General features: G+C 40.7%; 1 protein-coding gene across 1 annotated transcript; it reads left to right on the plus strand.

The window, feature by feature from the left end:
* The first annotated feature begins 1196 nt into the window (after positions 1 to 1196).
* LOC117267201 (uncharacterized) lies at positions 1197 to 26399 on the plus strand. Its single transcript, XM_078172236.1, has 14 exons — positions 1197 to 1359; positions 6206 to 6472; positions 7880 to 8158; positions 9054 to 9353; positions 9577 to 9678; positions 10049 to 10066; positions 10195 to 10235; positions 17780 to 17828; positions 18033 to 18299; positions 20499 to 20777; positions 22777 to 23076; positions 23283 to 23384; positions 23755 to 23772; positions 23901 to 26399. The coding sequence occupies exons 1-14, from the start codon at positions 1311 to 1313 to the stop codon at positions 23948 to 23950; spliced, it is 2121 nt and encodes a 706-aa protein (XP_078028362.1). The 5' UTR covers positions 1197 to 1310; the 3' UTR covers positions 23951 to 26399.
* The last annotated feature ends 229 nt before the right edge of the window (positions 26400 to 26628 follow it).

The following is a 26628-nucleotide window of genomic DNA, read 5'->3' on the forward strand; positions in this document are numbered from 1 at the left end:
ATTTGTGTGTCTACAGCCTTTTAACATATTTTAAGGCATTAGCAGTGTGAACATTGTATGAACTGAGATGATTACATAATATCTGACAGGAGGACAGCCTTATTATTCCAGAGGAGCCTTTCATTGGTCAATCACAAGGATCACTGTGTAAAAAGTGACACCATGCCCTGACAGGCTGATTGTTACCAATACTCATCATCATCCAAATGTTCATTGAATATATGAAAACCTTCATTTTATTAATTTAACATCTCAGTCATAATACAGTCACAGGTATGTGCAATGCATTTCTAATTTTGCCAAATTTCATGCTTGACTGATGCTCCAGGATTTAAAGGCACTTCACTTGACCCTCTGTGCAATTTGTATACATTGGTGAGTTATTACGTAGCCTACATGTTTCAAATTGATACACTCAGATCATTTGGAGTACAGGAGCCGTCTTTAAGATGTTTCTGAACTTTATCAATCAACAAACAACTTTAAAAACAAGTCTTCAAAGCTCATTCTCTGGATGACCAAATAAATTCTGTGATGTCGGCAGGATTATTCGAAGCAGTTCTCACTTTATGAATCATGTAAGCAGACAGGCTACACACAGTATTTACAGTAGAGGCAGTATTGAGCACAGCATGTTAATTTAAAGAGATGCAACATACTGAATGCAACAACTTTATCAATTCATTTAAAAAAAAGACACATTTTTGTACTACAAATTGTAGCCCACAGACATAACTGTGCATTACAAAATGCGCTCACTGTACACACTGACAGGAGTTTCTGTCTCCTGAAACAGAAATTCAGATCTGCTCTGTGAAACATATTTGAGATGCTGTATAGTAAATGTGGGATGCTTTATCTTTCTATCTTTGGTCCTTATGACCTGCACTTGAACCTCACACTAGCATTTACTTTGGTGGCATTTATAGTTTGACTTGACATTACTCTGTAGTCCACTCTACTCCACAATATTTTTCTCCTCAGAGGTTCACATTACAGGGGCTTTGAAGTGGTAAGAAATTATGAATGGCTGGTTGAAATAAAGGTTATAAAATATAATATGGTGCAATTTCAGCATCACTAATTTCCAACGTATGCTAGTCATGGTTGAAACAAAACCATCATGTTAATGAGTTTCTTGAGTCCCTCGCTGGTGTGAGCATGTGAGCACACACTTTCGCTTTCACTCTCTTTGCTCTCTGGAAATCCCCTCTAACTTACAGTCTAGAGTTCAGCTGACGCAGATAAGTAACGGAGTAAACAACACTGGACAGAAGACCAAGCAGCTGAACCAGCTCTATGAAGACAAGATGAAAAAGTTATTTTTGATGCTTTTTCTCTGTCACTTTTCATCAGCAGGTAAGATCATATTTGAAATCTTTAACTTTCCACTTGCTCTGTATTTTGCTCCTGCGTAAAGACACTCTTGTGATTTTGTTTCACCTCAACTCCATAAGATTGTATGTTTTAACTGAATCCTACTAACATATGGGGCTCTAGTTTCCCAGCGCGGCGCAGGGTGGCGAACCCCGCGCAGAGCTCGTTTCGAACAGCGAAACCCGAGGCGCGCTTAGTTTGGTAGTTTGGCAGACTGAGGTGCGCTGATGGGTGTGACGGCGCAGCAGGGGGAGGTGTTGACAGATCCAGCTTGGAGCAGTGACAGTTTCGTGCCAAAAGGCTTCGCTGAAGGTGCGCTAAAAGCTCGCCAGCTGAAACCACTGTCAGCGCAGGGGGAGCGCAGCCGGTGTAAGCCGAAGTTTGGCTGACCGGCGGACAGTGTGCACACGTCACCAAAACCTCACAGGCAGTTTTCCAGAATATCAGGCACATTAACAATGCAACAAATAGCCAAAAAACACTATTCAATGCAACTATCTGCAATCAGCACATAAATCTATCTCTATATGACTGTCCTGTCACATCTGATGTCAGATCAAAGGGGATTGGCACCGTTTGGCACGGTTTGGCAGGCGTAATGGAAACCCAACCTGATTTGATTAACACAGCTGCAAATTAATGAGTTCACATCCCTCTCAGCCAACCACAAACAGCCACAGCATCAGATAGGGAGTATATATTCAGCATCTGTCATCTTAGAAAAGTCAAAAGAAAAGAAACCGCGAGAGAGAAAGAGAGAGCACACACGCGTGCAAGAGAAACGCATCATTGATTTACAATTGTGGTGACCTCCTCCCAGGCTACCTTTGCATCATCAGCCCGTGGAGGTCTGCTCACAGTTCCGTATATTCGGACACTGCGAGCTTGGACCTCCCGGACCAAAACATCAGTTTTCTCCTGAGAGAAGTTTGGCCGTCTGACGCTGCTGCTCTCTTCTGCCATGGCGAATTGAGTAAACTCTCATTACGCCTTCGCGCGGCGCATTTAAGCGCGAGGAGAGGGGCTCATTTGATTGGTGTGATGTTTGTAAAACCATAGACATATATACATAGACGGCTCATTGACTGCCGCTGCCTATCAGAGCCGACGTCCTCGCCGGCCGCCATCTTGGATGGGTCTCGCTTCGCCTCCACAGTGCATTCACTTCTATTGAGGAAGGAGCTGTATGCACAAGTAAAATAGAATAACTCACTGAATTTTCAACTGATTTTCACGAGGTTTGGTTTGTTACAAACGGCACACATGTAGTTATGATACAGGATGCTTTCGTACATTAAAAATGTGGGATTTCATGCTTTAATACTTTCTGCAGATAGCAACAGCATGTTATTTAGGTCATAACACAGTTATTTTATTCACCTCAACCCCAGAGTGGGATATATATATATATATATATATATATATACATATATATACAGTACAGGCCAAAAGTTTGGACACACCTTCTCGTTCAATGCATTTTCTTTATTTTCATGACTATTTACATTGTAGATTCTCAATGAAGGCATCAAAACTATGAATGAACACATGTGGAGTTATGTACTTAACAAAAAAAGGTGAAATAACTGAAAACATGTTTTATATTCTAGTTTCTTCAAAATAGCCACCCTTTGCTCTGATTACTGCTTTGCACACTCTTGGCATTCTCTCCATGAGCTTCAAGAGGTAGTCACCTGAAATGGTTTCCACTTCACAGGTGTGCCTTATCAGGGTTAATTAGTGGAATTTCTTGCTTTATCAATGGGGTTGGGACCATCAGTTGTGTTGTGCAGAAGTCAGGTTAATACACAGCCGACAGCCCTATTGGACAACTGTTAAAATTCATATTATGGCAAGAATCAATCAGCTAACTAAAGAAAAACGAGTGGCCATCATTACTTTAAGAAATGAAGGTCTGTCAGTCCGGAAAATTGCAAAAACTTTAAATGTGTCCCCAAGTGGAGTCGCAAAAACCATCAAGCGCTACAACGAAACTGGCACACATGAGGACCGACCCAGGAAAGGAAGACCAAGAGTCACCTCTGCTTCTGAGGATAAGTTCATCCGAGTCACCAGCCTCAGAAATGGCAAGTTAACAGCAGCTCAGATCAGAGACCAGATGAATGCCACACAGAGTTCTAGCAGCAGACCCATCTCTAGAACAACTGTTAAGAGGAGACTGCGCCAATCAGGCCTTCATGGTCAAATAGCTGCTAGGAAACCACTGCTAAGGAGAGGCAACAAGCAGAAGAGATTTGTTTGGGCCAAGAAACACAAGGAATGGACATTAGACCAGTGGAAATCTGTGCTTTGGTCTGATGAGTCCAAATTTGAGATCTTTGGTTCCAACCGCCGTGTCTTTGTGAGACGCAGAAAAGGTGAACGGATGGATTCCACATGCCTGGTTCCCACTGTGAAGCATGGAGGAGGAGGTGTGATGGTGTGGGGGTGTTTTGCTGGTGACACTGTTGGGGATTTATTCAAAATTGAAGGCACACTGAACCAGCATGGCTACCACAGCATCCTGCAGCGACATGCCATCCCATCCGGTTTGCGTTTAGTTGGACGCTCATTTATTTTTCAACAGGACAATGACCCCAAACACACCTCCAGGCTGTGTAAGGGCTATTTGACCAAGAAGGAGAGTGATGGAGTGCTGCGGCAGATGACCTGGCCTCCACAGTCACCGGACCTGAACCCAATCGAGATGGTTTGGGGTGAGCTGGACCGCAGAGTGAAGGCAAAGGGGCCAACAAGTGCTAAACACCTCTGGGAACTCCTTCAAGACTGTTGGAAAACCATTTCAGGTGACTACCTCTTGAAGCTCATGGAGAGAATGCCAAGAGTGTGCAAAGCAGTAATCAGAGCAAAGGGTGGCTATTTTGAAGAAACTAGAATATAAAACATGTTTTCAGTTATTTCACCTTTTTTTGTTAAGTACATAATTCCACATGTGTTCATTCATAGTTTTGATGCCTTCAGTGAGAATCTACAATGTAAATAGTCATGAAAATAAAGAAAACACATTGAATGAGAAGGTGTGTCCAAACTTTTGGCCTGTACTGTATGTCAAATTAAAATTATTAATTAAAAAAAAATTAAAAAAATAAAAAAAAAATGCGGGATTTCATGCTTTAATACTTTCTGCAGATAGCAACAGCATGTTATTTAGGTCACAACACAGTTATTTTAGTCACCTCAACCCCAGAGTACGATATATATATATATATATATATATATATATATATATATATCCATCGTACTATATATATACTATATATAGATAGATAGATAGATATAGATATACACACACATACATACACACACACACACACACACACACACATATATATATATATATATATATATATATATAGGCTATACTGTATATACTGTATAAACACAATATATACAATACAAAACATAGTATAGCATATTAATAATATAGCATATTAATAAATTTATTAATATATTTTAATAAAGAAAAAGCTTGATTGTTGATTGAGTTTATTTCTCACACACACTCACTCTCTTTTATACCCACAGCCATCAGACTTAATAATTCTTTGTTAAATAGATGATTTTACAGACTTCTTTGAAATTTCCTTTGGGGATTAATAAAGTTCTTCTTATTCTTATTACACTGACTGCTGTGATCCCTCAAAAGTAGTAAAAAAACATTTTCAATATTTATATAAACACTGAAATTAATTTTGGTATTGGTATTATAACTATGAAAATGGGACTGTGGTCAAGATAATTTGAAAAAAGATACAGAAGGATGAGAAGGATGGATATTTGCAGCACAGCTGGTGGAAAAGTGAATATGTGCACAAAGGTGCGCTATACATAATATGCTATACTATGTTTTGTATTGTGTATATTGTGTTTATACAGTATGTTTATACAGTATATAAATACTGTGTATGTATATATATATACATATAGCCTATATGTGTGTGTGTGTGTGTATATATATATATATATATATATATTATTATATATATATATTATTATATATTATATATATATATATTATTTTATACAGTCTATGATATATATATATATATCCCACTCTGGGGTTGAGGTGAACAAAATAACTGTGTTGTGACCTAAATAACATGCTGTTGCTATCTGCAGAAAGTATTAAAGCATGAAATCCCGCATTTTTAATGTACGAAAGCATCCTGTATCATAACTACATGTGTGCCGTTTGTAACAAACCAAACCTCGTGAAAATCAGTTGAAAATTCAGTGAGTTATTCTATTTTACTTGTGCATACAGCTCCTTCCTCAATAGAAGTGAATGCACTGTGGAGGCGAAGCGAGACCCATCCAAGATGGCGGCCGGCGAGGACGTCGGCTCTGATAGGCAGCGGCAGTCAGTGTGGCGTCTATGTATATATGTCTATGATCAGAAGCCTGCACTGATGCACACTCGCTATCTAAGGGCTGAGCAGTCCACTCGCACTCAGCGATAATTGGTTTGGGACGGCCCTTAATATGGCGGAGCTCCGTGTGACCGCGCAAACGGAGGGGGAGTGAATAGGGCGAGGGGATAGGGGCCGGTTTGGGATTGGGCCTAAGTGTAAAACCCACTCCACGCCTTCTCTCCTTCCTTTTTCCGACTTGCGCAGGTAGGAGGGACGGAGGTGGGATAGAGGAGTAGCTGCGCCTGCGTGCATGGTGTGCCAAACTTGCAAAATCCGCCTGGCCACACCCAGTTGGCGAAGCGCCTCGCCCGGTCTGCGAAACTAGAGCCCATGATGTGCGTGATGACAATATGGGTATATTTCTAATGTGTATATAAACCTTGTTTGTCCTGCAGTGAAACACACCCTGAGGTATGCCTTAACTGCATATTCTGGAGTGCAAGACTTCAACTTTGTCGGTGTTACAGTGGTTGATGGCATAGTGGTGGGTAACTGCGACAGCAGCAACAAGATAGTGGAACCAAAACAGGACTGGACAAAAAAATTCATTGAAGACAATCCTCGGCAGTTGGAGTGGTACACGCGACAGTGTTTAGAGACTGAGCCCAACTTCTTAAAAGCCACGATTTACAGTTTGAAACAGCGCTTCAACCAAAGTGGAGGTAAAATATTTGGCATTCTGTTTTTCACTGGTTAGGACTGTTTGGAAATTATATTGATGTCATGATATTTGAGTAGATATCGCACTCTTAGAACAGATGTGTTAAAAAATGACAACATGTGTAGTCCCTGAGCACACTCGCTACATGTGTTAAAATTCTGCACAACATGTGTCATTTTTAACACATCTGTTTTTGCTGTGCGTCTTCGATTTTGGATGTGTCGTCTTCTGGTTTTAAAGGCTGCATTACAATAAAGTGATGTAACTTTCTGAACTTAACACACTGTTCAAACATTCTATTATTTTTCTTTACCCAATTAGTTGTTATATTGTTAGTGGTGTATATATTTTCTGAAAGCAACATCTGTCAACCCCTACAGTCTCGTCACAATATTTATATCAAGGTATTTGGTCAAAATATTGTGATGTTTGATTTTTTCCTATATTGCCCGGCCCTATTGTATCCTGACACTCCAGAGAGCCTCAAGAAACTATAGTCAAGACCCCGCGTTCATCTGTACAGGTGTTAGTTCAAGAATCCTCACGCCCCACTTTTCATCTAACCTTTGGTATTGCTGCAGAACACTTAACCTCCTGATACACAAGCTTTTCCTTAGTATGCATTTTTTATTTCTTCTAGCTATTTTGGATTAGCAGGACCCAATTAGATTTTTCTTTAAAACAAAGCATTGTCTCTGAGCAGTAAGTAGTTCTGGAAAAAATGTCATTTTGCGGTTGATGGGTTTATTTTTAATAGTCACAATTAAAGTATAAAGCAGTATGTTTCAACACCTGAATATTGCATTGGATATGTAAATACTGATCAAGTCTTAAACTGCTCAAAACTGTTGTTTCCAGTGCCTGAACATGGCTGTGCATAAGGCAAGTCGTAATTAATACAATCCAATATTTAATTTGGAATAGGCTATATATCAGATTAATTATTTGGAGTTATTTCATGCTGATCATACCAACCTGAACGTGGGTGAAGAGAGAGATAGCCGTGGTTAAAAGATGACAGACAATAAGGGAGAGCAATAAGGTCCCCACCTGGACTCCATCCAGGGATATTATAGTTCATGGTCGGCATCTTAACTTAAACCCTGTGACTCTGTACATAAAACAGTTTAGTGTAACCAGATTGCAAGAAGACATAACCACTTGGTTTACTGTCATTGTCAGTTATTTACAGAACATTACTACAGCTGTCATGGAATGGAATTTAGTTTTCATCACTCATATAAAGAAAAAGTGCTGATTATCCGCACTTGAATCATGAGCACACCACAAGACTGGGAGAATATCTGTGCATCACACAATGTAGAGTATTTCTGAGATCATCTTTCCACTGGGGCTATGCATCATCAGTGCATCATTGCTCACTGCAGACTCTGTCTCTGTCTCTCAGGTGTCCACATTCTCCAGAAGAATAGTGGTTGTGATTGGGATGACGAGACTGGAGAGGTTAATGGTTTTAATCAGTATGGTTATGATGGAGAAGACTTAATATCATTCGACCTGAAGACACTGACATGGGTCGCTCCAAAACAACAGGCTTTCAACATCAAAATGAGATGGGACGCTGACAAAACTAGAATTCAAAGCACTGAAGACTACATCATGAAGATTTTCCCTGAGTGGCTGAAGAAGTATGTGGCCTACAGCAACAGCTCTCTGCCGAGAACAGGTAGAGTCACATGACCTGATGTAATTTCATGAACATAACCATGTTATTACAGTCTGTATTGTTTTATTACTCCACTGACATGACCTTCTTAGATTCTGTCCCTGATTGTCCTGACTTTCTTTAGTGGTAGTGTAGTTCCCTTCTCTGTCTATATACAGACAATGAGGAGGTTGTGTAGCCAATGGGTTGTTGGTTGTTATGCAGCACTGTCATATGTTCTTATAGCTCATAAGATGGGTGTATGGGCATGTGGCATATTCCTCTGAAAAAAAAAAGTTGGTGGACAATTTTGATGCACACAGTTGAGTCATACAGGGACAGTTCAATGATTGTGTGACAATTTATATTTAAGCGTACTGACAGGGACAGGAATCATTAGGCAGACAAGGGTCAGAACTAGAGAGGTAGTCGAAACAGGCAAACAACTCCAAAGGTACAGGCAAGAAATACAAAGTCAGGCAGAGGGTCAGGCAGGCAGGAAGTTTACAAGTTCCAGATTCAGGTTTCACATCATAGATAACGCAAAAGGTAAAATAAAGCAAAGGTAAAAAAGCTTTGCCAACCTGCCAGGGAGTGAATGCCAAAGGGCTGATTAATCGCTGATAAGGAAATTGTAAAAAGGAGGGACAGTCTGAGGCCATGAGGTGGATGAATTGAAAAATGCAATTAAGGAACCTTGTAATGGGGAATGTGGCTGGAGAGGAGGGACAGAGAGAAAGATAAGACCATCATTGTGTTCAAAAAGCTGTTTATTCAATATTTTGGTTTATGATCAAATACCTGCAAAACTAATGACATTCACATCAACCTTAGCTGTATTTTCCCTTTCTCATCTTTCTCTATCCCCTCTCCATCTCTCGCTCCCTCTCCCTCCATTGTCTCTCTGTCTCCTCAGAGCCCTCAGTGTTTCTCCTCCAGAAGACGCCTTCCTCTCCAGTCAGCTGCCACGCTACAGGTTTCTTCCCTGACAGAGCCATGATGTTCTGGAGGAAAGATGGAGAGGAGATTCATGAAGATGTGGAACATGGAGAGATTCTCCCCAACCATGATGGCACCTTCCAGATGAGTGTTGACCTGGACCTTTCATCAGTCACACGTGAAGACTGGTGGAGGTACGACTGTGTGTTTCATCTCTCTGGTGTAAACGACAACATTGTTACCAGACTGGATGAAGCAGTGATCAGGACCAACAGGGGTAAGAATGAGACCAGAGGGTGCTGATGGGGACTGCATGTCTGTGGTTTGCTTTAGCTTTTGTCCTCCAATGAAACTGGAATAAACCAATTAAATCCTTTAACTAAGCCAACATAGGTTGCTGGCACGTAGTTCACAGCAGATAAAACACTGGACGTACCTCTGTTCTAACCTGCTTTATCTGTATCGGCCTAAAATATGTAAAATATTTTTTTGGTCCACAGAGAGGCCCAGTAACATGACCGTCCCCATCATTGCTGCAATGGTTGCTCTTGCTCTCTTCCTTGTCGCTGCCTTTGGATTCATGGCTTACAAAAAGAAGAAAGGTGAGACTGAAAATGAAATGATCACCTGCTCAATTGACTTTTTTAATGCTTTGATTGTAGTCTTTGAATTGATGTTTTTATTCAGATTATATTCATTTGAAATGAGCATCAGTTCCCTGCACCCCACAATTTGAAGCAACCTACAGTAAGCACTGTAAGGCTCAGAGCCTGTGAGTCATGATAATATATCACTATGATGTAGGAGAGAAGGGATAGGAAAAGTAGTAAGGACTAAACAGAAGGGTAGAATGACTTGATTTTTCTGTCTGAGTGAGTAGAAGCGGGGATCATATTAACTAGGGATGAGATGATGAAAGATGGCATCTACAACAGTGACTGAAATAATGATGATGGTCTGTTTTGATTTCAGCCAAAGGCCCTCCATCTCGTAAGTAAATCTTACAGACTTAACACTGCAGATTGATAAGTGGTTCAAATATTGTGCAGATGAACTTTTTAGGACTGTGAGTGGACTCTATGCAGTTTCACACAAACTGTTTGTTTCTGACCTTACAGCTCCTGACAACAGCCCTGAGGTCTCTGAGAAACTGAATCCAGCCAACTGATTGACAAACGCACTCACTGAGTTGCCTCATATGGGATGAAGGAAGTAAACTCTTTGACATGTGCCATGTTAAATAACATTACATAACATAAGTGAAGTATTAGTCATGATTTGTGTGGTTGATATGTAAGTGTCAGTTTTTTTGGCAGATGCAATAAGCACCCAGGTGTCCATAGCCAACAACGTTTTTGCACCCAGGGTTGAAAGGCTATTGTGGCTGTATGAATGGGTCAAATCAGCTTTTCTGGTAAGATTTATGTTGGCTGCCCCCTTAAAGTCAGAGAATCAAACTATTAGTCGGAGACTTGCTTGTTTGTTTGTTTGTTTGTTTTGGTCAGTTTGTTTGCAGTGTTCTTCAGGGGATGTTTCAGTCTCCAGATGTGGCTCCAGAGTGAGGGCAATAACCTGCCTTACTCTCCGGCTCTGGCCTCTGACTGGCTTACCCTAACATTCTTTCCCCAACCTTAACCTGGGGCCTGTATCACGAAGCAGGATTAATGTCTTAGCGAGGTAACTTCAGGGTTAACCCTGGGTTTTCGGTCTCACGAAGCCGGTTCAGTTCTTATCGGGGTAGATCACCATGGTAACTTACTCTGAACGGCTATCCTGCTCTGGAGCAGGGTAAGTTCAGGGCTGAATCTGATCCTATAAAAAGCACCACCCACTGGCCAATCAGCTGTTTGGAAAAAAATGACTCCGCTGACAGAAATGCAGCCCAGTCATGACGGGAAGTTTAATTAATTTGATTGATTTTGATTTGAAAGTTTATTTTGAACATTAAAAAAGAAAAGAAAGCAACAACAACAGACAATGAAAAGACTGTTCAAAAAGGAGTGGAAAGAAGTCGAAATGTCATAAGAAAGAAACTGATCATTTGCGGACACTTAATAGCACCATTAATTAGTGCCAACATTTTGTTTTGTTGGAGGAAATGATCCCTGTTAAAGATAATGGGCCTAATTGACAGCTTTGCTGCTGGAAATGTGGAAAGTAGCCTGTCATGTCTACACTTCATGGTGTTTGAGGGATTTTCCTTTTTGTTTTTTAAAGAGGGAGACTAGGTGTATTTTTGCACAGCTGTTAATTTCTAACACAGCTCAATATCAGGATGATTTTATTCAGACTATCAATTTGGTGTTGATATGATTTAATTGTGGCGTCAGCTTTAAGCTTTATTGTAGCATATATAACGTTATGACAAAGAAGACCAATTTATCAGACGCAATGATGTTAGACGATAATTGTAATACACGCAATTCATCTGCGCAGCATTGATTTCATGGGATTCAAGGGTGTGATCAGTGTCAGATGTACAGGTACAGGTACTGTAGCTACTTGAACCAGTGATGAGTAATTTAACCTACACATCATTTTATTTGCTACCTTGATTTGTCTTGATTTTTCCCTCTCTCTCCTCCTCTATTTCTTCTTTCCTTACCCGTTTTTTTTTCTTCTCTATTATGTGATTTCATTGATGTTTTGACAGGGGAATTTCTTTGATAAGCTTTTAGTGGCTTCTAACCTCTCCGGCACTTTTATTTTTTTAATCTTGTAAATTTTATACTGTCTGTTTTTAACATTATGTGCAAATAAACTAATCTAAACTAAAACTAAACATTATTCATCCCGTTATGCGTTGCCACGCATGTTTCCTCCTCCTGCAGCTGCCACGGTGTTGGCCTTTTCTCTAATGTTGCTTTTCTCCTCCTCATATTTTAGTAGAATTAATCTCTGATCCTCACGAGAAATACTTTTTTTTTCCTCACATACGGCGCTCTGTGAGGACGCTCAGTGACGCTGCGCTTCTCTCATGATTGTGATTGGTCCGCTGCGTGCACGTTCACGGCTCTTGATAAAGCAACCCTGGGTTGAGTTACCGAGTTCATATCCAGCGTTGTGATACCGATTATCCTGATTGCCATTGTTAGGGTTAGTCAACCCAGGACAAGTCTGGGTAACCCAGGAAAGGTTGATCTCGCTTCGTGATACAGGCCCCAGTCCTACTCCTCTTGCCTAAATCCAACCATTCCAACCAGCTAAGGCAACAAGTCCTAGCCAATCATAGGGAAAGAAGGGCGAGACATTCCTTCACAACTATAGGTGTTAAAAATCACAAGAGACTCGACTCCACCCTGTTGGAACCGCCCACCTCCTGAGGTGATATAAGCCCGCCTCGAACCTCAGCCCTTCCTTTCCTCTCCTTCCCTCCAAAACCACCAGACAAAGAAAGCCGCCTGAAGTACCCTACTTTTCTATAATGGTAAATTGTGGATGCATAAATGTGAAGTAATTAAGTTAATGGACCTTGATTTATTGTTAGCATCTGTGTGAAGGTGGAAATTTATGTTTTACGACTTATCCTCTATGTTTATTCTGTGCAGGAAATCATCCACCACCCTTTGTTCCTCTCTGCTCTTCCTTGTTACTGCAAATAAATTGCCAAGAACAGACTGCCGGTTCCTGTGTTGTTTAAATGTGCACACCACACTGGATGCTCCCCTGAACCATCGCCACATTCATCCTAGTTTTTTCAATAGGATTTGCAAGTGTGCCTCCGGTACAGGCAGCTGTGGACCCAGACCCATTGTAGGTCCGTGTGAGATGGAGGCAGCTGCCCTGAGGAAAACAGCTTTTGCCGGGTCAGGCTCTGTCCAATGTTATCGTCAACCGCCGTCTTAAAAGTGGTGAATTTACAGCACAGTCTTTATGTTAATCTTTTTGTTAATGTTTATTGTAATAATGTGTTTCCTATCCACATTCAAAGAACAATAACTGAGTGTGTTCGATCAATGTTAAATAATATTTTATGTCTTTAGAGCAACTACTGAATGACAGGCTTCTGAATACAGTGCTCACAATCACCTCTTATGATGGACTGTTGAAACCGTGTTCTTTTCTCTGGTAAGACAGGAGAAAGGATATAATTCATGATGTTTCTCATACCACAGGGGTTTAATAACCAGGGGCAAGACTGCTGGAACCAGATAGACAGTGATGGTGGTTGAGCCATGGCCGTCACATGAAGTTGCCTATCAAGCCAGTTGTCACTGTAGGTTATCCTGAGCAGATACAATGTAGATATGAGACTGGGGCAAGGTGTAGAGTATCTGCTCTTTGCTTGGGCAAGTGAGTGATTTAAAGGCAGCTATAAGGTATGTTAGGTCAGGGTTAGAGAAAGATGTCAGAGGGCTCAGTGGATTTATGAGGGCGCAGCTAATACACACTGCAGGGCCTAATGACAGGTCAAAACATTAGTTAACATGAATATTGGGCTCATAGGAATGCTCACCCAAGTTTTGGTGCATTTTATTGTGTATTGATAACCACAAATGAATAACAAAATTAGATATATATTATTCTTTTTTGTATTGATGTCTTGCTTTTCAGTAAAGTTTGGCTCTTTTTTCAAAAACTTTTCTCAAAAGTTTGGCTTCTTTAGTGCACAATCTGATCTGTGACTATAGCTGCAGAAATATGAATATAACCTGGGCATTTGGTACTCTCACAGAGGTGTTGAATGAGAAGATCCTCTTGCTGTGAGGCAACAATGCTAACCACTGCATCACTGTGATGCCCATGAAAAAATAACATTGTCTTATTGAATTAAAAAGAAAGAACCTCCATGGGAGATGATGGTGTGTCTTCCTCAAGCTCGGGTCCTCTACCAGAGACCTTGGAGTTTGAAGGTTCTGCGAAGTGTCTTAGTTGTTCCTAGGACCGCACCCTACTGGACAGAGACTTTAGGAGGTGTTGTACCTGGAATCTGCTGGAGCCACTCTCCCAGTTTGTGGGTCACAGCCCCAGTGCGCCGATCACCACTGGCACCACTGTTGTTTTTACTTCCCATATCTTTTCTAGCTCCTTTCTCAGCCTTTGGTAGTTTGCGAGCTTCTCATGTTCCTTCTTGATGTTGCCCCACACCTTTCTGTAGCTCTGAGAGTTGACTAACTTCTGTCCGTGTTGCCTCGATCTTGGCTGATTGGGCTCAGTTATGTACCTAGTGGGATAGTATGTTGTACTAAATTCACTTCATCTAGCGGACTTTCAGAGAGTACTTTGTCACTTAGCCTTGGTATTCTTGGTGCTGGGTTTCCAGCTTGTCCATTTCAATCTCAGGTCATTCACCCTTGCTGTAAAGGGAATCTGTGTTGTAGGACTTGATGGGGCTTGGTGCCCAACCTTGGATTTGACCTTTTGTCCTGCCTCCCCCTTGCCATAGCATGTTTGTTGTACCTCATCAATCTCTAGCTGCAATAGCAGTTGCCATTTGTGGATGTTGGAACACTGGACTAGGAGTTGTTTCTTTGTCAGGCTAGATGTTGGGTTTCAAAGCTTCCATGTATCCCACAACCTCTGCATGTAGCCCCTCTCACAGGGATTACTAGTATAGTAGTATCCCAATAGTTCCATATTCTCTGCTCTAGTCCATCTCTGTCTTGTTCCATTAGTCCATTTCTCATCAGGTTGCCCTGGTTCCCCAACACCTGACGTGGACCTTGTTGACCCAGGCAACATCTGAGCCAGTATGACTCTTGCGTTTGTGGTTCCACTCATCCTGAGGTAGGCTAGCAGTATTAAGGATATGTGTTATGCCGCCCTGACCGGGAATGTGGGAATGGAACCACAGATCTTCTGTGTCAAAGTCATTAGCCTTACAGTTACACTGGAACTATGGTGACCATCGCAAACTGCACACATACAGCCACTGTATGGTTTGTCCATTCTGGGCTACTGTAGAAACAACATGGTGGATTTCTTTGAAGAGGACCCTCCGCATATGTACATATAAACAGCTCACTCTAAAGTAACAAAAACACAAGTTAATAACTAATGAAAACATAGTTATGAATATTAAACTATAATTTCTGCCAGTGTATCCCCCTAAATCCAACACACTGGCCTTTTATTTACATTTTAAAAGTATTATTTCAATGAACTGATGACAGTATTTCTCTTTATCAACATTTATATGTGTCTTCTCAGTTTTGCCCTCTTTATCATCCATTTGGAAAAACTTTTTTTTTTCTCGCTGTAATGTTGTATATTTTTTAAACTTTTACAAATTGCCTGAATAGTGTTGTGTTTATGCTGCTGCTAAATAAATTCAAAGATTTACATTTGGTATTTCAAAAACCAAGGAGCTGACAGGGCGTTACAGTATCTACACTGTAGGGGAGGTAATTACAGCGCACTGCATTATCAGCAGCATCCCTATAGCACCACTGCCCATATCTAAATGAATATATTTATCAGTTTGCTTGGCACTAAAGGCTTCTTCAATGTAATGTAAACACTGATAGCAACATCAGCAGGTCTTGGTGACAGATCCCTAGAATAAATGTCTGTCCACTGACACTTTAATGATTTGAGTAATGGAGTGAAAAATAAGATTGTGCCACCACCACCAAACAGTAAACTGTTGGGAGACTAGTGCAATGTTAAAATACCAGTGTGGCTAGCATTAAGGTGTCCTTTACTTGGAACAAAGGGGGGCTGGCCCAAACCAAGAGCAACAGCTCCAGTCCCAATTATCTGGACATATTTTGGACCATACAGTACAGGAAAAAGGACTCTCTTTCTGACTGAGGACAGTTTGTAATAAGTTCATTTGGACAGCAGAGGTCCTGTTTGAGCTCTTGGAGCCCACCTTGATCTTTTGCAGTGAAAAGAGAAAGTCATCTTGTCACCCTCTGCTGGCACCACAAACTGTATAAAATACTCACACATTACATGAGCCTTATTATGTGCTTGGGGGTACGACATAAAACTAAAGAATGACAGAAAGAAAACAAAAATTTTAGTTAGGGTCATGGGAGGATGCCAATGAAGCAATATTACATCAATTGGCCAAAGCAGGGCGCTATAGCAACTGATTGAAATTGCAAACTTTGAATGGGCATATCTCATGCCCCATATGTCGTAGAGACATGAAACTTTGCACAGAGATGCCTCTCCTCATGAGGAACAATTTGCCTCAAGAACCCATAACTTCGGTTATGTAGATTTTCCACCATTTTGAATTTTTTGAAAAACACTTAAAATCGATCTCTTCCTAGGAAGTTTGACCGATCTGCATGAAACTCAGTGAACATAATCTAGGGACCAATATCTAAAGTTCCCTCTTGGCAAAAGTTGGAAAACTCACTAAAACTGAGCTTTTATAAGGCAATGAATATTGCGGAGGGCGTGGCTCATCACATAAAGGTGTATAACATCTCAAGGGTTTCACCGATCACCATGCAACTTTGTAGGCATATGACCACACATAACCTGAGGGGACCCCTCCATTATTGACCCCATCAAACAAAATGGGGACGCTAGAGAGCTAATTTCTTATCTGGGCAGAACCGCCATATCGATTTTTACTAAACTTGGTAGATATGTAGAACAGGACGCCTCAAGGTGACTGGAGAAATTTAACTCTAATTGTCAACTGGGTGGCGCTATAACAACAGAAAAATGCTTAAAAATGGCTAAAATGTGACTGATCGCGGCGGCTCCCCCTGTGGCCGAATGTTGGGGGGGGGTTTTTTTCTAATTTTTGGTATGACTAAGTCATGGTATGGTATGCTGCTGCAACAAGGGCTAGCCGCACCTTTCCCATGTGAACTACCAGTGCGCCCCACTTTAAGTCAATACAACATATAAACACTTTAACTGTCTGCCTTTCAACGTGCTACCTCAACTACTAATGTACAGTTTTAGCCCACTAAGTATCCCACTATTGGCAATGGTACTACTGTACTTTCAATAAAGCAATCGTGCTATCAAATTCACAAAACCTGTCTGAATACATTGCTCTTCTTAATGGGTTCAGTGGACTATTTAATCTGCAATTTCCTATGACCTGTATCCCAAACACACACCATGTGAAACTGTACGTGGGCAACTGTGCACTCAATGGGTATTAATGAATCAGGAATGAGTTCAGTCTGAAGACAGATTTGCTTTGGTTACATTTGTAATGGCAATAATGTTTAAACTTATTTGTGCGTCTACAGCCTTTTAGCATACTTTAAGGCATTAGCAGTGTGAACATTGTATGAACTGAGATGATCACATAATATCTGACAGGAGGACAGCCTTATTACTCTAGAGGAGCCTTTCATTCGTCAGTCACGAGGATCACTGTGTAAAAAGTGACACCATGCCCTGACAGGCTGATTCTTAGCGATACTCATCATCATCCAAATGTTCATTGAATATATGAAAACCTTCATTTTATTAATTTAACATCTCAGTCATAATACAATAACAGGTATGTGCAATGCATCTCTAATTTTGCCAAATTTCATGCTTTACTGATTAAATATTTACAAAGCTCCAGGATTTAAAGGCACTTCACTTGACCCTCCGAGTTTCTTGAGTCCCTCGCTGGTGTGAGCATGTGAGCACACACTTTCTCTTTCACTCTTTGCTCTCTGGAAATCCCCTCTAACTTTGGTACAGTCTAGAATTCAGTTGACGCAGATAAGTAACAGAGTAAACAACACTTAACAGAAGACCAAGCAGCTGAACCAGCTCTATTAAGACAAGATGAAAAAGTTATTTTTGATGCTTTTTCTCTGTCAGTTTTCATTTGCAGGTAAGATCATATTTGAAATCTTTAACTTTCCACTTGCTCTGCATTTTGCTCCTGTGTAGCTCAAGGACATGAGGGATTTTTTTTTTCACCTCAACTCCATAAGATTGTATGTTTTAACTGAATCCTACTTACATATGATGTGCGTGTTGACAATGTGTGTATAGCCTATTTATAATGTGTGTATAAACCTTGTTTGTCCTGCAGTGAAACACACCCTGAGGTATGCCTTAACTGCAAATTCTGGAGTGCAAGACTTCAACTTTGTCGGTGTTACAGTGGTTGATGGCATTGTGGCGGGTTACTGCGACAGTGTCAACAAGATAGTGGAACCAAAACAGGACTGGATGAGAAAGTTCATTGAAGATGATCCTCAGCACTTGGAGTGGCACACGCTAAGATGTTTTGAGTATGCACCCGACTTCTACAAAGCCACGATTTACAGTTTGAAACAGCGCTTCAACCAAAGTGGAGGTAAAATATTTGCTGTTCTGTTTTTCACTGGTTAGGACTGTTTGGAAATTATATTGTTATTTGTATTGTTTATTGTATTGTACTTTTTTCATACTTTCTTTGTTTTTGTTTTTTATCTATGGACCAATCTTGTGTCCGAAATAAAGGTATGCATATATATATATATATATATATATATATATATAGGGCATTCTACCTAATGTGTGCAAAGTTAGGCTGAAAATATTTTGAAATTTTGTATGTTTTATTTCCAAAACTTTGTCCCTATATATATTTTACCATATGTAAAGGTCACATATCTAGTAAAATGACTGTAAATTTTTATTTTGTATTTTCAGACTGTTTTGGAATGTTTTTCCTCTCCCAAAATTTGTCACTACCGAAACATATAGTATTATATTATACAAAAAAATATATATCAACCTGTTACGCTTGTCCCTTTCCTTGTCTAAATATTTAAATTTTTACAAATTTTGACTGAAGGTTTTCACGATTAAATCTATAAAAATTCATATTTTAACAAATTTCAAAGTTCAAATTATAGAATTCTTCAAAATCTAAATGCAATCTTTCTTTGTAAAATGCATAACGCTGATCAGATTGATTTCAGAGTTAATAATTGATGAAACAGAACATAAATGAAACCGATTAGCATCATAATACTTAAGTTGATAACTCAATATACTTTATTTTTTACAAAACACCCAGTGTTTCGGTAGTGACTGCACCGTTTCTGTAGTGACCATTATTCTGTTTTTAAGGTTGCATCATATTTCCTCAAATGTATGCCTTATGGTGGGAATTATAAATTCAAAGACAAATGTTTTGTGGTCAATAAAACATTTTAATTTTTGAGAGAGCAGAGTAGAGTAGAGCAGAGAAGAGCAAAGTAGAGTGGAGCAGAGTATAGTAGAGCAGAGTAGAGCAGAATATAATAGAGTAGAGCAGAGTAGAGCAAGGTAGAGCAGAGTAGAACAGAGCAGAGCAGAATAGAGTGGAGAAGAGTATAGTAGAGTAGAGTATAGTAGAGTAGAGCAGAGTAGAATAGAGCAGAGTAGAGCAGAACAGAGTAGAGCAGAGTAGAGTAGAGTAGAACAGAGCAGAGCAGAGTAGATCAAAGTAGAGCAGAGTAGAGTAGAGCAAAGTAGAGTATAGTAGAGCAGAGTATAGTAGAGTAGAGTAGAGCAGAACAGAGCAGAGTAGAGCAGAATAGATATATAGAGTAAAGCAGAGTAGAGTAGACCAGGGTAGAGTAGAGCAGAGCAGAGAAGAGCAAGACTTTGGACCACAGAATTATGGGGTTTAACTACTGACTATTCCATTTTGTCACTACCGAAATGATCATGTCACTACCGAAACTTTACCATAGGTTTCGGTAGTGACTGTTTCGGTAGTGACATTCCTAGCTATTTTTCAGGATAACTAAAGAATGCTAGCAGTCACATGGCTAACAAGCACATGTTTGAAGAGTTGTTCACACAGAAAAACATAATATTTTGCACAAGACCCCCAAATTTTTACATAATTGAAGAGAACATGTGTTCGGTAGTGACAGTTTTAAAAGTTACACACTGATTTTCAGACTTTGGAAGACATTTATTTAAAAAATGATGGGAGTCAGCGACTTACCATTCAGCCATCTGGGACGGGGGTGCTGTACTACCCCCCTTCTCAGAAATTCAGGGGTGTGGCTAAAATCCAGACTCAACCAGTGCATTAAAACTCTTGTGTTTCAGTAGTGACATGAAAACAAGGGACACTATTTTTTTTAGCATAGTTTCTTAATTTAAAAATTAATCCCACAATACATCTAAATCTTTCAACTTCTGTTTAAACTTAATCACAAAGATGTTTTAAATTACACTTTTAAAAAAAATATGAAAAATGTTTTAAGTGTTATTTACATGAATTGAATTTTAGAGGTCAGGGTTGGGGACAGCTACTTCCCAATAGAAAGTACCCTATAAATGGTGATTTTGTATATATTTAGCTTATCACTTTTTCATTTAATGTCCTGGGTTTAAATAGGTCATAACATAATCTTTGTAAATATCTATGTCTGAATACTCAATTTTATTATTTTTGTTGTTTTTTTGTTAAGGGACAGCACTTTGCACAAAATCGGTAGAATGCCCCACATATATATATATTGATGTCATGATATGATATGTAAGTAGTGTCTCTGTCTCTGTCTCTCAGGTGTCCACATTCTCCAGAGGATGACTGGTTGTGAATGGGATGATGAGACTGGAGAGATAACTGGTTTTACTCAGTTTGGTTATGATGGAGAAGACTTAATATCATTGGACCTGAAGACACTGACATGGGTCGCTCCGAAACCACAGGCTTACAACATCAAAATGAGATGGGACGCTGACAAAACTAGAATTCAAAGCATTGAAGACTACCTCATGAAGATTTTGCCTGAGTGGCTGAAGAGGTATTTGTCCTACATCAACAGCTCTCTGCTGACAACAGGTAGAGTCACATGACCTGATGTAATTTCATGTACATAACCATGTTATTACAGTCGGTATTGTTTTATTACTCCACTGACATGACCTTCTCAGATTCTGTCACTGATTGTAGTGTGTTTCTTTAATGGTAGTGTAGTTCCCTTCTCTGTCTATATACAGACAATGATGAGGTTGTGTAGCCAATGGGTTATTGGTTGTTATAAGATAAGATAAGATACACCTTTATTGATCCCATAATTGAGAAATTCCAGTGTTACAGCAGTCAAGGAGAAAAGAGTCAGATTAAAGATTTCAAATTTAAACTTAAAAAAACTTAAATAACTAGGCTAAGTACAAAAATACAAGAGACGGCGATAAATAACAATAACAACAACAACAATAATAATAATAATAATAATAATAATAATAATAGGAAGTGGATAATAAGGAGCAGCAGTGAATGAAAATGACCAGTGGATAAGGTGCAAGTGATTGTATGTGCAAAAAACAGCAGACTGCTGTGGTGTCCATAAAGTGTCCATAGTGTCAATAAAGTGTCCATGGTCCAGTCTACTGTGAGCAGTGCTGGTTATGTAGCCTGACAGCAGCAGGCAGGAAGGACCTGCGATAGCGTTCCTTCACACACTTTGGGTGAATCAGTCTATCGCTGAAGGAGCTCTCCAGAGCTTTTATCTCCTCCTGCAGAGGATGGGAGTCATTAGTCCTCAGAGATGACAGCTTGGCTGTCATCCTCCTGTCTCCCACCACCTGCACAGAGTCCAGAGAGTATCCCAGGACAGAGCTGGCCTTCTTGATCAGCTTGTCCAGTCTCTTCCTATCTGCAGCCGAGACGCTGCTGCCCCAGCAGACTACTCCGTAAAAGATGGTTCTTTACGTTCCCCATAACGACGGACGGGAGGACGGGTTTGTACCGTCTCCTCCGGTATCGGCGCTGCACTCCGGTGCGACATCCCCGTCTCCTTCTCCGTAGCTCGCCAGGAATGTCGTGCCTCTCCTCGGGCCGTACCGCGGTGTGACGCAGCGCTAACAGCTGGTCCCGGGTGTAAACAAAGGAGCCACGGCTGGGCGCCGAATCCCCGCACACGATCATATCCAAAGAAAAATGAGAGAAAGACCGCTATAAAGAGAGCGGTCTTCGTCTCCATGTCAAAGCAAAACATAAAGTGCTAGCTAGCCAAACATAAAAAACTCAAAGTGAGAAAGTTAAAAAGAAGAAAGATAAAGAAAAGCTCGGCGGTGAGCAGGAGCTGCTGTAACAGGCGTCCGCACTGGAGGCGCCATCTTGATATTAATATCTTGATATGCAGCACTGTCATGTGTTCTTATAGCTCATAAGATGGGTGTATGGGCATGTGGCACATTCCCCTGAAAGAAAAGTGGTAGATAATTTTGATTCAGACAGTTGAGTCATACAGGGACAGTTCAATGATTTTATGACAATTTATATTTAAGCTTACTGACAGGGACAGGAATCATCAGGCAGACAAGGGTCAGAACTAGGAAGGTAGTCGAAACAGGCAAACAACTCCAAAGGTACAGGCAAGAAATACAAAGTCAGTCAGAGGGTCATACAGGCAGGACATTTACAAGTTCCAGATTCAGGTTTCACATCATAGACAACAGGTTACAGAATACAGGGGTGAGAAAGCAAAGGTACAAAGCACATGCCAACTTTGCCAAACCGGCAGGGAGTGAATGGAAAAGGGCTGATTAAGGGCTGATGAGGAAATTGTAAAAAGGAGGGACAGTCTGAGGATGAATTGAAAAATGCAATTAAGGAACCTTGTAATGGGGAATGTGGCTCGAGAGGAGGGACAGAGAGAAAGATAAGACCATCACTGTGTTCAAAAAGCTGTTTATTCAATATTCTGGTTTATGATCAAATACCTGCAAAACTAATGACATTCACATCAATCTCAGCTGTGTTTTCCTTTCTCATCTTTCTCTATCCCCTCTCCATCTCTCCCCCCTCTCCCTCCACTGGATCTCTGTCTCCTCAGAGCCCTCAGTGTTTCTCCTCCAGAAGACGCCCTCCTCTCCAGTCAGCTGCCACGCTACAGGTTTCTTCCCTGACAGAGCCATGATGTTCTGGAGGAAAGATGGAGAGGAGATTCATGAAGATGTGGAACATGGAGAGATTCTCCCCAACCATGATGGCACCTTCCAGATGAGTGTTGACCTGGACCTTTCATCAGTCACACGTGAAGACTGGTGGAGGTACGACTGTGTGTTTCATCTCTCTGGTGTAAACGACAACATTGTTACCAGACTGGATGAAGCAGTGATCAGGACCAACAGGGGTAAGAATGAGACCAGAGGGTGCTGATGGGGACTGCATGTCTGTGGTTTGCTTTAGCTTTTGTCCTCCAATGAAGCTGGAATAAACCAATGAAATCATTTAACTAAGCCCAACATATGTCGCTGATAAAACACTGGACGTACCTCTGTTCTAACCTGCTTTATCTGTATCGGCCTAAAATATGTAAAATATTTTTTTGGTCCACAGAGAGGCCCAGTAACATGACCGTCCCCATCATTGCTGCAATGGTTGCTCTTGCTCTCTTCCTTGTCGCTGCCTTTGGATTCATGGCTTACAAAAAGAAGAAAGGTGAGACTGAAAATGAAATGATCACCTGCTCAATTGACTTTTTTAATGCTTTGATTGTAGTCTTTGAATTGATGTTTTTATTCAGATTATATTCATTTGAAATGAGCATCAGTTCCCTGCACCCCACAATTTGAAGCAACCTACAGTAAGCACTGTAAGGCTCAGAGCCTGTGAGTCATGATAATATATCACTATGATGTAGGAGAGAAGGGATAGGAAAAGTAGTAAGGACTAAACAGAAGGGTAGAATGACTTGATTTTTCTGTCTGAGTGAGTAGAAGCGGGGATCATATTAACTAGGGATGAGATGATGAAAGATGGCATCTACAACAGTGACTGAAATAATGATGATGGTCTGTTTTGATTTCAGCCAAAGGCCCTCCATCTCGTAAGTAAATCTTACAGACTTAACACTGCAGATTGATAAGTGGTTCAAATATTGTGCAGATGAACTTTTTAGGACTGTGAGTGGACTCTATGCAGTTTCACACAAACTGTTTGTTTCTGACCTTACAGCTCCTGACAACAGCCCTGAGGTCTCTGAGAAACTGAATCCAGCCAACTGATTGACAAACGCACTCACTGAGTTGCCTCATATGGGATGAAGGAAGTAAACTCTTTGACATGTGCCATGTTAAATAACATTACATAACATAAGTGAAGTATTAGTCATGATTTGTGTGGTTGATATGTAAGTGTCAGTTTTTTTGGCAGATGCAATAAGCACCCAGGTGTCCATAGCCAACAACGTTTTTGCACCCAGGGTTGAAAGGCTATTGTGGCTGTATGAATGGGTCAAATCAGCTTTTCTGGTAAGATTTATGTTGGCTGCCCCCTTAAAGTCAGAGAATCAAACTATTAGTCGGAGACTTGCTTGTTTGTTTGTTTGTTTGTTTTGGTCAGTTTGTTTGCAGTGTTCTTCAGGGGATGTTTCAGTCTCCAGATGTGGCTCCAGAGTGAGGGCAATAACCTGCCTTACTCTCCGGCTCTGGCCTCTGACTGGCTTACCCTAACATTCTTTCCCCAACCTTAACCTGGGGCCTGTATCACGAAGCAGGATTAATGTCTTAGCGAGGTAACTTCAGGGTTAACCCTGGGTTTTCGGTCTCACGAAGCCGGTTCAGTTCTTATCGGGGTAGATCACCATGGTAACTTACTCTGAACGGCTATCCTGCTCTGGAGCAGGGTAAGTTCAGGGCTGAATCTGATCCTATAAAAAGCACCACCCACTGGCCAATCAGCTGTTTGGAAAAAAATGACTCCGCTGACAGAAATGCAGCCCAGTCATGACGGGAAGTTTAATTAATTTGATTGATTTTGATTTGAAAGTTTATTTTGAACATTAAAAAAGAAAAGAAAGCAACAACAACAGACAATGAAAAGACTGTTCAAAAAGGAGTGGAAAGAAGTCGAAATGTCATAAGAAAGAAACTGATCATTTGCGGACACTTAATAGCACCATTAATTAGTGCCAACATTTTGTTTTGTTGGAGGAAATGATCCCTGTTAAAGATAATGGGCCTAATTGACAGCTTTGCTGCTGGAAATGTGGAAAGTAGCCTGTCATGTCTACACTTCATGGTGTTTGAGGGATTTTCCTTTTTGTTTTTTAAAGAGGGAGACTAGGTGTATTTTTGCACAGCTGTTAATTTCTAACACAGCTCAATATCAGGATGATTTTATTCAGACTATCAATTTGGTGTTGATATGATTTAATTGTGGCGTCAGCTTTAAGCTTTATTGTAGCATATATAACGTTATGACAAAGAAGACCAATTTATCAGACGCAATGATGTTAGACGATAATTGTAATACACGCAATTCATCTGCGCAGCATTGATTTCATGGGATTCAAGGGTGTGATCAGTGTCAGATGTACAGGTACAGGTACTGTAGCTACTTGAACCAGTGATGAGTAATTTAACCTACACATCATTTTATTTGCTACCTTGATTTGTCTTGATTTTTCCCTCTCTCTCCTCCTCTATTTCTTCTTTCCTTACCCGTTTTTTTTTCTTCTCTATTATGTGATTTCATTGATGTTTTGACAGGGGAATTTCTTTGATAAGCTTTTAGTGGCTTCTAACCTCTCCGGCACTTTTATTTTTTTAATCTTGTAAATTTTATACTGTCTGTTTTTAACATTATGTGCAAATAAACTAATCTAAACTAAAACTAAACATTATTCATCCCGTTATGCGTTGCCACGCATGTTTCCTCCTCCTGCAGCTGCCACGGTGTTGGCCTTTTCTCTAATGTTGCTTTTCTCCTCCTCATATTTTAGTAGAATTAATCTCTGATCCTCACGAGAAATACTTTTTTTTTCCTCACATACGGCGCTCTGTGAGGACGCTCAGTGACGCTGCGCTTCTCTCATGATTGTGATTGGTCCGCTGCGTGCACGTTCACGGCTCTTGATAAAGCAACCCTGGGTTGAGTTACCGAGTTCATATCCAGCGTTGTGATACCGATTATCCTGATTGCCATTGTTAGGGTTAGTCAACCCAGGACAAGTCTGGGTAACCCAGGAAAGGTTGATCTCGCTTCGTGATACAGGCCCCAGTCCTACTCCTCTTGCCTAAATCCAACCATTCCAACCAGCTAAGGCAACAAGTCCTAGCCAATCATAGGGAAAGAAGGGCGAGACATTCCTTCACAACTATAGGTGTTAAAAATCACAAGAGACTCGACTCCACCCTGTTGGAACCGCCCACCTCCTGAGGTGATATAAGCCCGCCTCGAACCTCAGCCCTTCCTTTCCTCTCCTTCCCTCCAAAACCACCAGACAAAGAAAGCCGCCTGAAGTACCCTACTTTTCTATAATGGTAAATTGTGGATGCATAAATGTGAAGTAATTAAGTTAATGGACCTTGATTTATTGTTAGCATCTGTGTGAAGGTGGAAATTTATGTTTTACGACTTATCCTCTATGTTTATTCTGTGCAGGAAATCATCCACCACCCTTTGTTCCTCTCTGCTCTTCCTTGTTACTGCAAATAAATTGCCAAGAACAGACTGCCGGTTCCTGTGTTGTTTAAATGTGCACACCACACTGGATGCTCCCCTGAACCATCGCCACATTCATCCTAGTTTTTTCAATAGGATTTGCAAGTGTGCCTCCGGTACAGGCAGCTGTGGACCCAGACCCATTGTAGGTCCGTGTGAGATGGAGGCAGCTGCCCTGAGGAAAACAGCTTTTGCCGGGTCAGGCTCTGTCCAATGTTATCGTCAACCGCCGTCTTAA

This window comes from Epinephelus lanceolatus, chromosome 11, assembly GCF_041903045.1.
Source record: "Epinephelus lanceolatus isolate andai-2023 chromosome 11, ASM4190304v1, whole genome shotgun sequence".
Taxonomy (NCBI): domain Eukaryota; kingdom Metazoa; phylum Chordata; class Actinopteri; order Perciformes; family Serranidae; genus Epinephelus; species Epinephelus lanceolatus.

Coding starts and splice junctions, on each gene's coding strand:
- LOC117267201 (XM_078172236.1), top strand. CDS start 1,311: ATGAAAAAGTTATTTTTGATGCTTTTTCTCTGTCACTTTTCATCAGCA. Junction 17,829..18,032: donor CTGTCAGTTTTCATTTGCAG/GTAAGATCATAT, acceptor TTTGTCCTGCAG/TGAAACACACCCTGAGGTAT. Junction 18,300..20,498: donor GCGCTTCAACCAAAGTGGAG/GTAAAATATTTG, acceptor TCTGTCTCTCAG/GTGTCCACATTCTCCAGAGG.